General features: G+C 36.3%; 2 protein-coding genes across 2 annotated transcripts in view; one reads left to right on the forward strand and one right to left on the reverse strand.

Moving 5' to 3' along the window:
* Positions 1-14,858, forward strand: part of LOC122976244 — a 1,153,509-nt gene that overhangs the window by 1,018,782 nt on the left and 119,869 nt on the right. The gene's annotated exons all lie outside the window — the stretch shown is intronic.
* Positions 3,198-12,525, reverse strand: LOC122976288 (bifunctional epoxide hydrolase 2-like). Its single transcript, XM_044344701.1, has 19 exons — positions 12,250-12,525; positions 11,250-11,328; positions 10,912-11,074; positions 10,036-10,226; positions 9,477-9,599; positions 9,395-9,401; positions 9,293-9,357; positions 9,103-9,198; positions 8,917-8,995; positions 8,593-8,627; positions 8,413-8,439; positions 8,041-8,126; positions 7,851-7,962; positions 5,153-5,227; positions 5,004-5,046; positions 4,802-4,904; positions 4,056-4,125; positions 3,507-3,587; positions 3,198-3,426 (listed from the first exon to the last, which is right to left on the reverse strand). The coding sequence occupies exons 1-19, from the start codon at positions 12,351-12,353 to the stop codon at positions 3,280-3,282; spliced, it is 1,686 nt and encodes a 561-aa protein (XP_044200636.1). The 5' UTR covers positions 12,354-12,525; the 3' UTR covers positions 3,198-3,279.

Raw genomic sequence — 14,858 nt, forward strand, 5'->3', positions numbered from 1 at the left:
TCATGTAATTCCTGTATTACTGCAGTCCAAGTACAAATACTGTCTTCAGTAGTTTACAATATAGTGACTTTAGGTTTGACATGACGATCTCTGCCTGAAACTGTTTTTTAGACCTTTTTTTTTTTTTTTTTAAATCTAATGATTAAGAAGAAAGTTTATATGGAGGCCAGGATCAGCCAGCAATACTTGATCAAATGTATCTGGAGGTTATGACTCATCTCTTGTTCTTGAGGTACTTTAGATTATTCTTTATGGAGCTGATATTTATGAGTCATCCTGTGATGATTCTCTTCATGTTTACATATCAGATTATTGTGTTGTCATCATGATTCAATTATTTTTTTCTATTGTGGCAAAACAAATAGAGGCCATAAACTATTTATCTTTATGTATTTTTGTGATAACTGTCTCCTGGGATGCTCGTTTTTGCTCCGACGGAGACGAATGACTCTGATGATATCTTGAAGTATTGATGCAATTAAGGTACAATCAGGAGATTCATCAAGATAACTGTAAATTATCTCAAGAATATGATCTTAAAAATGTAAATATACTTACTTGATATTTTAAATTAGTTAGTGCAAGATATAATGCTTATTTTTTATGCCTATCTTTTTTTTTTTAACTATTCCTCATTAAAATACCAGATTCAGTGTAAATTAGATTTTTTAAATCTAATGATTAAGAAGAAAGTTTATATGGAGGCCAGGATCAGCCAGCAATACTTGATCAAATATATCTGCAGATCCTGTGATGATTCTCCTCATTTTGTTGTCATCATGATTCAATTATTTTTTTCTATTGTGGCAAAACAAATAGAGGCCATAAACTATTTATCTTTATGTATTTTTGTGATAACTGTCTCCTGGGATGCACGTTTTTGCTCCGGCGGAGACGAATGACTCTGATGATATCTTGAAGTATTGATGCAATAAAGGTACGATCAGGAGATACATCAAGATAACTGTAAATTATTTCAAGAAATGTTTATTTTTTATGCCTATTCCTTTTATCTTTTTTAACTCTTCCTCATTAAAATACTAGATTCAGTGTAAATTGTAAAAGCAGACACAGTGACTTTTGATTGTATAAACTTTTGATTGTATAAAATACAGGTGAAAATATGTTTTAAACAGTGACTTTGTGTCAGAAACAGATGTAGTGAGACGACTCTTGATGCAACATTGCAAAAAGAAAAAATGACTTTTTTGTACCTTCAAATAAAATGACTATCTTGAAATATTGTGAAATGTACAAATGGAAATATTAATAAATAACTGATAAAGTCATATGCCTGCAATTTATTTTATTTTTCTCACATTATAATTAATCATATAATACCTTATTTTTATGTTTGTATGTATGACTTATTAGTTATGTAAGTATGAACTATATGAAAAATCATCTCTACTATTGTAACATGAAAGGTAACAAAATGCAAAGATATTTGTATAAATGTATTATATATGATCAACAAGACATATTCAAGTTGGAGTAGATCAGTAAAATACTAAAAGAACAAATGTCTTTGGATATTTATCGTTATTCTGCACAGATATTTCTGCCTGCAAATCACAAATGATGCTTGACTGTAGATGAATATATTGTATGAACCTTGAGCTTCCAGATGAATTACCAGCCTCTATTTAGGATCAGAATTAAACACTTTTTATTCTCATTCACTCATCATTACATTTATTAGCAATAACAAAACCAGTAAGATCTTTTCAAAATATTCTAGTGTGAGAACAAATCCAAAATAAATGTAGCAGTGTTTCAGACAGAGCTTTACAAAATAAACTATTTACATCAACATCAGCTTTAAACTTTGTTGTGTAATGTAATGTTAACTGATAACATTTGTGAATAAACTTATACTTCACTTCTCTTTTTAGTGATTTGATATTTAGGTGGTCATATCCATATACTTCCACTTTAATGAATAACAGAGTTTATTAACTGCAACCTGTCTTCACCTTTTATGTTTTACAATAGACGATCTTTGACGCTCAACTGGCTCCAAAGTGAGTATTATCAATATTATACCATTAACAAAGGAGGTAGATTCAGATTCCAGCACAACCAGTATCCAAAACCAGCGCCACACCTCTCTGACACGAGTGTGACGTAACGAGGCTTCGTATGGGGAGGTCACGTGATATTTCGCGTGGTCGAAACATCTTGCCGGGATACTTCTGCTTTGAAAGGTCGATACAGTGCCGAGTAGTCTGCTTCCAGTGTAACATCGCTACCATGTTGCTGCTGTACATGAGACTGTGCGGTTGTATTTATAAAAACTTTGAGCAAACACACAGAGAGAAAGCCTAACCCTCAGTAAGTGATGAAGAACTCAAGAGACTGTGCTGCAGGCTGCAGGTGAGTGTGAGGAAGAGCGTTACAGGTAGATTATAGTTGCACCCAAACTTTGGAAGGAGTTTCTGTAGGTGAAAACAGTTGTTGGGCAGTTTTTACGGCTTTAAAAATTAAATTTAAAATCCCACTTCCTCACGATGGCTTGAAAATGTGGTTATTTCTGTCTAGTTTAGCACCTTTTAAACTGTCCTTACTGCACATACGTAGTAATCTAACTTCTCATTTTGTCATTTTAAGAAAGTATAAAGCTTCCAGGAACCCAAATTAAAAAAGGGGAAAATAAGAAAATTGACACAGGCGCCTATAAAAATGTACAAATCTTTAGTGATAAAATCAAAATGTTATTAGAACATTGTTTCACCGTTTAAACTCACAAATACAGCAGAAAAATGTAAGAAATAAAACTATAATACAGTCTGTTTACATGTAAAGTGATTTTATCCCAACTCATTGAAAGTATAATTACGTATATCTGAAAATCACTGAACATATTTATAAGTTTTAAAGCTTTCAAGACATGTTTTATGGTCTACAGACATAAATGAGATATAGTGTGAAAGCTGGTTTTGTCAGCTTGTCTCTACAGGAAATATAAATAAAGTTATGTAACTTTCAACATTAACATGAAGACCAACTTTTTGCTGAAGGTGGATTAGAATTAGAGAAACACGTGGCCCTACATTAATGACTTTATTAACATCTGTAACAACACAATGATGCCATCTAATGTTAGTCTGTGTATTCATCTGTGATGTTTTATTTAAAGTAACATACTTTATTTATACATCATGCAGAGACAAGCTGAGAATTCTGTCTATAAACCATAAAATACACTTCTTTCCGTCCTTCCTTTCATCCTTGCTCCCTTCCATTCTTCTTTCCTTCCTCTCTTCCCTCCCCCCTCCCTCACAGTTTGGGTGCCATGGTAACGCCTCCAGCCTTCTTGTGTGTTTCTTGAAGCCATGATATCAGGATGCTGTTTGTCTCAGCCGGCTTATCCATCTGAGTCCAGTGTCCGCACTCCTCGATGTGTCCTCTGCTCAGGTTCAGGATCTGAAATTCATGAGCGCAGTCTGTCAGCAGGACGGACCAACTTATTGATTATTGGTTATTGAAGCAGCTGTTTTTCTTACCAAGTCCTCCATTCCTTTGGAGAAGACCGGCAGCAGTACAGGGTCTTTACCTGTCGTCACCATCAGCGCCGGCATCAGCAGCTAAAACACACACACACACAAGCAAACAAAGCAAAAATCACATAAACTCAAGCTAGTTGATGTCGTTTCTTCACATGTTTCAGTCCTCCAAAGTGGAAATAAAAACTATTCTTTTCACTTTAAACTTCAAATTTGTAAAATCTAAAGATTGTACAGACACACTATTGTTCATATTATGGTCTGAAACACTTTAGACGTGATCAGAAGACTCGTCATAATTTAATTTGAAGCATACTGAGATCTTAAGAGGCCACGACTAAAATTTTAACCTTAAAAATATTTCATAGGGAAACTTTTCCAGAACAACTTTTTTATTTAAAATGTGTCATTATCCAGGACAACTTCAACACTAGAAATCTGCCTCACAGAGTTCCAGGTTTTCCCAGGATGTGAGGGGACACAGTTTAAGTTCAGGTTTAACTTTATTAAACCAAATGTTTGTTTTCAGTAACGTGCTTTGTTACGAACCTTCCCTCTGGGACGAGAACACATCCACCTCCAGTTCGCCTCACCGTTTCGATACCAGTTCAGCTGCCTCCTGTGAAGCAAAACACAAGAGGATTACTGAGCGACTGCAGTGTGGTGCAATTTATTTTAAGATTTATTAAGTGATATTTATTCCAGAAGTATATTAAAATGCTGTTTCACAAGAAGCGGAATTCTCCATCATGATAATGATTTTTTTGTTCCATTTTGCCACAAAAAATAGTTCCACTAAGTAATTTTTCAAACTTGTGCTGCAGCCAACGATTACTTTCTTTATTGATTAATGTGCCATTCATTTTCAATATTAATTAATCAAATATTTGGTCTATAAATTGTCAGATAAGGTAAAAAATGAAGGTAAAAAAGAACCTGTAACTGGCATTTATTGTTAAAAAATAGTGAACAATTGATTATTTTCTGTTAAAAAATCGACTAATTGTTAATGGAGGTATTTGGGATGTTCCCACATCATTTAGTTTAATTTATTATTTATATTCAGAAGCTACAGTCCTGCAGTAAATATTATCTATTATTTCACTTTTCTTAGACAAAAGTTTGTTTTAGACCCTAAAAATGATGTTTTCTGTGTATCATCCATTACCCATCAGAGTGAATAGATCATTGTAATCAATAAAAACATCAGACGTCTCCTGCACAGCAGTTGCTGATGAAACATGTAATCAAAAATGAAGAAATTTGAACATATTTGCTGTTTTTTGCTGAGCGACCTGAAGCCGTGCTCTTTGTACTGGCTGACGTAGTACTGCAGGTCGACCTCTGTTAGCATGGAGCTCCGGGGAATCTGCTCTGGTAGACCCACAAAAAGCCTGCCTGCAACACAACACAAAACAGGAAACTCAGTAAACACAAATCAGTGTTTATTGAACTGTAAAAATGATGTTTAGCAGGAAATCCTGAGTTCAGTTTCACCTCGAGCACAGACTCCTGCAGTGCTGAGACCGGGACGACTCTCCTGAGGAAAACACAAATGTACAGAGATGAAGGAGAATATTCTACCTGATACTGTATGTTGTTGTTGTTGTTGTTGTTGTTGTTGTTGTGTGTGTGTGTGTACTCACTGCTTCATCGCTGCTGGAAAAGAAAATCTTGAATGTTCTCTCCAAGTCTTTCTCCAGATCAGCCTCTGCTACACCCTGAAATACACAAACACACACATGTATGTACACAGTTTGTATTGTGGTCTTCTTCAGATTCAAGATTCAAAGCTTTATTGTACACAGAGAACAAATTTCACTTGAGTTCAGTGCTGAATATCTGATCGATTTTTTAAGTCCGACATCCCCAAGGAAAGATTCAAAAGCTTTGAGAGAAACATCCAAGCTTTTATAAATGTGTCTTTCCAGGTGGTTCAGGCTGTTCAGAACTTGTAGGTTTGATACTCGGTTAGTTTTTAAGCCAAACATCAAGACCAAAGACTGAAAACTGTGAGAGAAACACAGCGAGTAAAACTTCCTGTAGTGCAAAGACTTAAGTGGCTGCTTAGACGCTTTAAGATTTCTGGGTTCGATCCTCAGTTTGTCAACTAATTTTAAAGTCAGACACACTGAGAAAAGACTGAAAAGCTTTAAGAACCTATGATCAGTGCAGCAGTGCAGGTGGCTCAGTGGGTTGGAATAGTACTCTGGAAGTTTTGAGGTTGTGGGTTTGATCCCTGCTGAGTTTTAAAGTCCAACATCAAGAGGACAGACTAAAAACTGTGACTGAAACTATCATCCTCCCCCAGCGCTTCGTAGAGGTGGAAGCAGGGGGTTATGGGACAGGAAATCAAGAGTGGCTGATATTTTACTGAACTTGAGACGAATGTTGTTTTAAAAAAGTTGGAAGAGTTTTACCAACTAACTTTAATAAACATAATAATGACAGTAAGTAGTTGCACACCTACTAGCTCTCATTATTATGCATGTTAAAGCTAGTTTGCCAGTACACTGTTTTTGCTGTTCAATTACTTTTTCTTTGAAATGGTTTTTGGAGGCCAGGGGTTGGTTCTTGTTGAATTTGGAGGTTTTTAATTATCATTTATTTATTTTGTCTTATTCAATTAGTTGTTCTTTTTAATAAGGTTATAGTCAATTTAGAAACTTACATATTTTCATGTGCATGTGACTTCATTGATTGATTATCACCCAGCTCCTCTTGTCAGATTTGAAGTGTTTTTATTGACACACTGACTCAGAGCAGCCTGCAGGGGGCAGTATATGTGCTCTGCTGTCTTTTTAAAGACTTTGCCTTAGTTTGAACATAACACTTCCATCCTCAGATGGGAATCAAACCAACACTTCTCTGATTCAGTATCTGCAAGAGCTCATCCTACTGAGCTATATCTACCTATAAACAGCTGGGTGGTCGTTCTCCTATTTCTGTTTCTTCTGAGAAGATCAGCAGTAAAGAACAAGAGATGTCAAAACAAGGATTTGAACTAACATTAAGTCTGTCATGATTACACCATGTAAACAGCTGATCCTGTTGAGATATTCCTCCTAACAAACTTTAGTGTGTTCATGCTCCTGTTTCATTTGTTTTATCAGAAGGTCAACAGTAAAGTAAGAAAGATCCTGCACCAAGAATTGAACCAACATTAAATTTCTCAAATGGTCCTTTATAAACCTGCTCATCCTTCTGACCTATTTCTCTTTGTGAGGTCAGGTGTTGGTTCTCCTATTTCTTTTGTTTATTGAGAAGAAGCCCAACAGTAAAAGATGGAACCAGCATTAAATAAATGAGGTGTTTTTGCTCATCCTACCGAGCTATCTGTCAATATTGATATACATCTGTTTGTCCTACTATTTATTTTTTCTAACAAGAAGAAGATCAAGAGGAAAGACTGAGAGCAGTCCATTAATGAGAATCAAACCAGCATCGTGCTGATAAGAGTTTAACCAGCTTATCCTCCTGAGCTTCATCTCCTTCTGGGTGGACCTTTGTTTGTTCTCCTATTTCTGTTTTTTAATGAGAAGAGCATCAACAGGAAAACATGCACAAGCAAGATCCTGCACCGAGGACTGAACGAACACTAACTTGGTCAAGTATTCACCAACCAGCTGATCCCTCTGAATAATGAATAAGGAGGGCGCTCCAACAAGGATCAGTTTTATTTTATTTTTTATTTGTGAAGCAGTGAAGAACAAGAGAAGAAGGTTGTGCCATCTTAAAATATGATTTATTTCACTGAGCTTCAGTGTCCAGAGAATGAAAATAGAAACTGAGCCAAAATCTTTCTTTATCACAACACTCTTTGTATGTTACTGAGCTACATTATCCTGTGTGTGAACGCATATTGGGCAGACTGTAAGTTCATGGTAAATTGAAGTGTTGAGTGTGTCTTTGTTGAGACTACCACCAGGGGTCACCAAAGTCATTCCCTTCAAATGAAGCAATATCTGATTGAAACAATGGCTATTTAATTGTATTTAATGATGCATCTCTTTTAACATTCAGACCTGAATGTCATTTTCTACAGCTAAATGCTGATTAAACGTATTTGCGCCCCTCGGTTACATCTCTTCACCTGTTAAATCCTCACTGAGGATTTTAGTTGTCATTTCCAACATAAACAATCGTTTTAAACTTCATATTAAAGATCTTATATCATATTTTAAATGCAAAGGCCCTTAGACTGATTTTACTGAGTCAGGTAAAGTTCTTGTTGAGATTAAAATCTTATTTACTTACTTACATGGGAAAGTTGTGTGTGAATGTGTTTTCGATATCTAAACTCTCACCTACGTCAGCATGTCGGCATGCTGCAGACAGACTTACTGGTTTCTGGAAGTAGAGCTGGTAGTCAAAAATGGGAAGAGCTTTAATCATCTCTGCAGGATGAACAGAAGGATCCACAGGTAACAGAGGAGTGTTCAGAAACGCTACAGCCCTTCATACACAGTAAAAAAAACATATTTAGCTTCAGAGTAAAGCATCTGGGGATCACTGAATCTGTGTGTTTGCCCACCTGACTCTCTCAGGAAAATACTGAGCCATGTTCCACACCAGGGCACCGCCCCAGTCATGACCCACCAGGGTGACCTGAGGTATGGACTGGAAACCAGACAAGGAGAGAGGATTTAAATTTGCCTTGTTGTTGTTGTTGTTGCATCCATATTTCAAATCCACGAGTACACCACATGGACAGTAATTTAAACTAAAGTGAGTTTATGTATATGTGCAATGTATTATAACTCACCTGGTCTAAGAAAGACATTACAGTTTTTTACAAAACACAACTCACAACAACAACAATTATGGACCAAACTGTTCAAAACTCCTAGTTTGTGTTCAAAAACTAAAGTGAGTTTATGTATACGTGCAATGTATTATAACTCACCATTTTGTCCATAAATGTGATTAAATCCTGGAAAAATACAGTAAAAATAGCACGTTCAGTTTGTATTTTATAGCATCTAATAAATTGAATGTAAATATAAATACAAGCTATGTTATATAACTATAATTGTTAGCTATCATTTATGATAATGCAAAGAATAAAAATGAAAGTTTCATGTACCTTGCATAGCTGCTCCTGGGAATATTCCTCAATATCTATGAGTGGAAGAATTACATATAAAATACACATAAAATGTATTAATTTACTGTTTCATAATTAAATGAAAAACTGAGGAGGTGCAAGGGGGCATTTTAACTTTTGAAGCTGGAGACACATCCGTCCAATCACAGATGTGTCTCAGTTCCATACTACATACTAACTGTATACAGCATATACCAGGCAGTTGTACAAACAGACACTCAACAAAGTGCTAAATTTCAGAAAATGTCTGTAAAAAGAGCAATTCTGTGTCCTAAACTTTGACACACACATACAAACACACACCTGGAGGCGCTGTAGACTCTCCGTAACCTTTCATGTCCAGAGCCAACACCCTGAACCCAGCTGCTGCCACAGCTGGGATCTACCAAAGAGAGAGAGAGAGAGAGAGAGAGAGAGAGAGAGAGGTCAGGATGTTCAGGCAGAAAGGTATAAACAGGCCAGAAAGTGTCCTACACATAAACAGCGTACCTGGTACCTCCAGCTGTACCAGCTCTCAGGGAAGCCGTGACACAGCAGAACTGGTGGTCCTGAGCCCATTTCAACGTAATGAGTCCTCACACCAGGCTGAGACACACACAGAGGAATTATCATGTCTTACTTTCATGATGCAATTCATTTAATTTAACAGGTATCTGTTGCCACGGACACACATCATTACCCTGATGGTGACGTATCCGTGAGACACTTCATCAGGGCTGCAGGATGGTGGAGGACTGTTACAGCCTGGAACACACACACACACACACACACACACACACACACACACACTCATTTGTATGATATCATGATGATATTAGCATATAGCAATGTGAGACTGAATTATTATGCAATCTGGTCCGTACCTGAACTCCAGTGAAGTTGGCCAGTTTGTCCAGAGCGTCGTCCAGCTTTTCCACCAAGATGGCCTTCATCCCCGCTGCTTCTGCCGCCTTCACACCTTCCTCATCTGCATCCAACCACAGAGCCTGAAATATGAAAATGTCAACCAACCAATCACAGAGGGCCAGACTGTTATGATACAATTCATTTTGTCTGTCGCCACACCATGTTACACATAAATGCACATCTTTTTGTTGACGTTTGTCTGTGAAAACTGGATTAAGTTGATATTTCCAGCAGAAAAAATGCTACCTAATATATAATTTAACAGATACAAGCATATCATATTGGAAAAAAAAACAAAAAGTTCAAAATTTTAGGATATTTCTTATCTTATTCTTAACTATTTTGACCTTTGTAACACTATTTTTGGTTTATTTATAATAATAAAAGTGGTCTATATGTAAAGTTGTTTTTTTTTTAAATGAAGTATTATTACTGGATCAGGTTTTTAATATTGTTCCACAAAATGATCATGTTCTGTAGTAACATATACTGTATGTGTGTAGGTGTGTCCTCTACCTGCTGTGATGTCACTCCCAGGTGCTGCAGAGCAGAGCTGAACATAGCGGGCTCGGGGACCCTGTGACCTGAGCGGCAGGACTGAAGGACCAGGTCAAAATGGCCGCCCAGCAGGGAAAGAAGACTGGCTAGACCATCTCCAGATGCGCCATCATCGAGCCAGTGATTGGCCAACACAGCTGTCAGTAACCCTGATGGTCAAGGAAGGAGACATGGAGAAGTTTGAACCACAGCCTTTTAAAGAAAATGTGAACTTATCTTTTAAGAGTGGTGGAAGACGTAGTCAGATCCTTTACTGCAGTAAAAGTACCAATACAGCAATGTAAAAATACTCCATTACAAGTAAAAATACATAAGTATTATGAGCTTGATGTAGTTAAAGTATTGCAGTAAAAGTACATAAGTATTATGAGCTTGATGTAGTTAAAGTATTGCAGTAAAAGTACATAAGTATTATGAGCTTGATGTAGTTAAAGTATTGCAGTAAAAGTACATAAGTATTATGAGCTTGATGTAGTTAAAGTATTGCAGTAAAAGTACATAAGTATTATGAGCTTGATGTAGTTAAAGTATTGCAGTAAAAGTAGTGGTTTGGTCCCTCTGACTGATATATTATTATATATGACATCATTAGATTATTAATAGTGAAGCATCAGTGTTAGAGCAGCATGTTACTGTTGTAGCTGCTGGAGGTGGAGCTAGTTTACACTACTTTATATACAGTTAGCTAGTTTAGTCCAGTGGTTCCCAACCTAGGGGTCGGGCCCCTCCAAAGGGTCAGCAGATAAATCTGAGGGGTCGTGAGATGATTAATGGGAGAAGAAAGTACTTGAGTAAATGTACTTTCCAGCACTGTTCTTTAATCTATGTGTGTACCATTGTGACGCAGGGTGGCAGCAGTCTTCAGGACGGCTGATTGGACGTCCGTCATCGCCTCTCTGAGCTCCTGCAGCAGGCCTCTGACTGACCAATCAGACGGCAGAGTGACACCCCTGACCTGGGCCTCCTTCACACACTCTTCCTCGAATGCTGGGATCATCTACACACACACACACACACACACACACACACACACACACACACACACACACACACACACACACACACACACACACAATAAAACTGAGTTTAAAGTATGGAAGGTAGAAGATCATTGAAATATTAATTCATGTCAAAAGTAGATGATTTTGTAAGCAGGACATCACTTCACCCACCTGAGACAGCGTCACCTCGCCTCTCTCCGCCTGGTTCATGGCGCTTCCTTTCTGAGACGCCACGCTGGACAGGAAACCACTGAAACAGCCAGTGGTGGAAGAAGTATTTAGATTCTTTACTTAAAGTAAAAGTAGAAATATGTAGTCTAAAAATACTCCAACACAAGTAAAAGTCTTGAATTCAAAAAGTTGCTTCAGTAAAAGTATAAAAGTATAATCAGCAACTTGTACTTAAAGTATCACAAGTAAAAGTACTTATTATGCAGACTGGTTGCTATATTATATAATAGCATTTTAATGTTGTTGTTCATCAATGTGGAGCCAACTGTAGATACTTTGGCTAAATTAATAGTAATCGTAATGTTTTTTAATAATAATAATAATAATAATAATAATAATAATAATAATAATAATAAGTTTTATTTATATATTCAGCATTTTTCACACAAAGTATATAAGAAATTAAAAAAAGAAAAGAGCAGACAATTTAAACAAAATATTGTTTAATGTAAAATCTTCATCTGAAGAGTAACTAGTAACTTTAAGAGGTAAATTAATGTAGTAGAGTTGAAGTAAAAAGTAGCATCAAATGGAAATACTCAAGTAAAGTACAAGTACCTCTAATTTGTACAGTAGTTGAATAAATGTACTTAGTGACTTTCCACCACTGACAATGACTGCACACAGTGTTTAAGAGTTATAGCAGTTTAAAGTGAGTCAAGTCTTGCTGTAACAGTGATGCTTTCATTTCTTCATATGCAACTGACACACTGAAAAAAACACAAACTTGTTCTATTTTTAATGAAGATTTATTATATATTTAACCATACTTTCCTGCACGGACAAATTACTATTTACTCTTACTATCTTTATTCATTTTAAGCTTTGATGCACTTTTTTAAAAAAATTGATTTGATCTGGACACCAAATCAAATTGTTTACCCAACACGTAATATTTTACAGTGCAGAGATGTTGCGTAATAGTCAGTGGGCTCCTTACCATGGCAGCTTATGCAACTGCTCCAACTTGTGGAAAATAGCGTCAGGTCTGGAAGAGACAGCAACTCCCCAGAAGTTGAACAAGATGGCTTTCCTCTCCGCCATCTCCTCTGAGTCTGAGTGAAAGGATTTGTTGTTATTCTGTCTTCAAACAGGTTTTCTCTGCTGCTGCTGCTGCTGCATGAGGGTGAACTTTGTCCTAAACTGACTCACTCAACAGGTCCGCCCACTTACTCGTGCAAGGTCACACCCAGACAAGGACAAAGTTGACTCTCTTTCTGTGTCAAAATGCAATCATGTAGAAACTCATCATAACTTGTCCCCTTGGTGTTTGTGTTAACATGTGTTTTTCCTTATCCAGGTAGGATATCCAGATACAGATACTGTAACATGTTCATGCCAGAAATTAAAACATCTATATATCTGTCAGTTTGTAAATGTAAGCTTCTTTAATTTTTCTATAATTTTCCTCTTTCCATCATAATAGAATATTTTAAAAGCTCAGCAGACGGTCAGCCAGCTCATCTTGTTTCATTGTCCTCAGGAGGTGCAGTGTGATCATCAGAAAAGCCTCTCTGCTGCTCTTCCACTGTTCTTCATCCAACACCTCCTCATCCTCCTTGTGCCTTTCTGAATAATCAGGACTTTAATTCCTCTGTAGCTTCTTTAACTCTTTCTTTACCAAAGAGACAATGTTCCCCTCTAGAAGCTGGAGCAAAGAACAGACTATGAACAAGTAATTCAGTATGTTGACTGATAACCCGCTGATCTGAAGAATAAGACTCCAGAAAGCACAAAATAAGCTAGTAAGGGCCATTTAAAAATTTCATCCCTTCACACATGTTGAGTCAGATCACTTAAAAAACTAAATTGGCTTACAGTTGAGAAAATGTTTAACTTTATTAAGTTATCTCTTACTTATACAATTATTTTTAAAAACTGTGCCTGTGTATTTATGTAATTACTTCTCATTGGTTAAAGATTAATTCTCAGTAATTTATAACCTGATAAACATAATGAAGGGAGCTCAGAGCAGGCAGACAATGATACTTCACTATTATATGTATTTTATATAATTGTTGACATGTATGTATTTGTGTTCTTATGTCATGCTGTTTGTTATATGTGGAGGACAACAATGGAAATAAGCCTCTTTGGCTTTTTTGTGATTTAATCCTCGATGATAATGATGGAACTATATTAAATCTGTATGTTTTGGATCATCAAATAAATTCAACCAACCAATCAATCAATCAAGAGGTGCAGCGACTATTATGAACAGACTGGTTATTTTTTTATTTAATTTCTTTCTGCAGTAAAAGGTGCTGTGCATGTACAAACCATGAATGTGGAGTCCAGGTCTGTTTGATGTTGCAGACCAGACAAAGCTACACACACACACACACACACACACACACACAGTAAGTATTACATGATCAGTACTAGACCAGGAAGGTGAACAATGAATTCTTTATAGACTTGATATACAAACACCTATTTAAATTTTAACCTTTTATCTGATTCAGTGACAACTCTCACATTCCACTCACCCATCTGAGTGTGAGCAGTGGACAAATACTCCACAGGGTTGCTTTAATAGCTTCGTAAGTGTATTTAAAAGGAATCCATCCCTCATACACACACAGCTGGTTCAGGTTCAAGGGAGTTTTTTCTTTCCTGTGTTTCCTGATGCTGGCAGAGAGAGAGGAAGACCACCGGGGAGAAAGATTAACTTTTTAGTTGTCATCCAATCACAGTTACAGAATACAGAGAGACTAACAAATTCTACAAGGAGAAACAGTCACATTTCTGTCCAAACTACCGGCTTTCTAAAAAAGCTCTCTCATAATCACACTGGGACAACATGAACACTGTAAGGACACCATGGGTTTTCAGTCCTTGTGATAAAATAGGAAGTGAAGCTTTACAACCATAAAGTTCCCCTAAATAGTTTCAGGGAAATATTCTAAATGTAAATGACATTTAAGATCTAAACAGCACAAACTGGTTTTATGAGTCTCCACAGTTCACAAAACAACTTTGGTGACTTTTCAGTTCACAAGCTGTGAAGTTTCCCACAAAAACTTGTTTGATCCAAATTTTACAGCTTGACAAACTTGACCACAAGCAGCTGTAAACCTGATGAGCACCAGTTTACTTCCCACTTTTGAAACAGCTGATCTGATTAAACTCTAAAATAACTGAATTTAAAATACAATTTGACCAATAGAAGATTTATCACACATGAAAATTAAACACAAAAATCTAAATGGATTCTGTGTATCTTTGAGACCTACTGTAACAAATGTGCAGAAATGGATTTTTCTCCTCATAAACCAGTTGCAAAGCCAATATTTCACAATTATGAAACACCTTGCAGCCAGAATTAAGACAACCAGAACTTAAAAGCCCAAATAGACACTTCTTCACTATAAATATCTATATTGTATATCTAAATATCTATATTGTAACATAAAATCTTAATCTGAATAATAATAAATAAATATGGTTGTCAAATAAAGTGTCAAATAAAGTACTATAAAAGGAAAATACTCAAGTAAAGAACAGTACCTCAAAACTGTCTTTAAGTACTTTAATTGAGTATCGCTA

This window comes from Thunnus albacares, chromosome 24, assembly GCF_914725855.1.
Source record: "Thunnus albacares chromosome 24, fThuAlb1.1, whole genome shotgun sequence".
Classification (NCBI taxonomy): Eukaryota; Metazoa; Chordata; class Actinopteri; order Scombriformes; family Scombridae; genus Thunnus; species Thunnus albacares.

Bases quoted from the DNA above. Each gene is read 5' to 3' on its own strand.
- LOC122976288 (XM_044344701.1), bottom strand. From the start codon at position 12,353: ATGGCGGAGAGGAAAGCCATCTTGTTCAACTTCTGGGGAGTTGCTGTC. The intron at 8,996-9,102 runs GTACGCTGTTTA...TCTCTTTGGTAG, and splicing joins GGTACAGCTGGAGGTACCAG to ATCCCAGCTGTGGCAGCAGC. The intron at 8,440-8,592 runs GTACATGAAACT...GTATTTTTCCAG, and splicing joins CCCAGGAGCAGCTATGCAAG to GATTTAATCACATTTATGGA.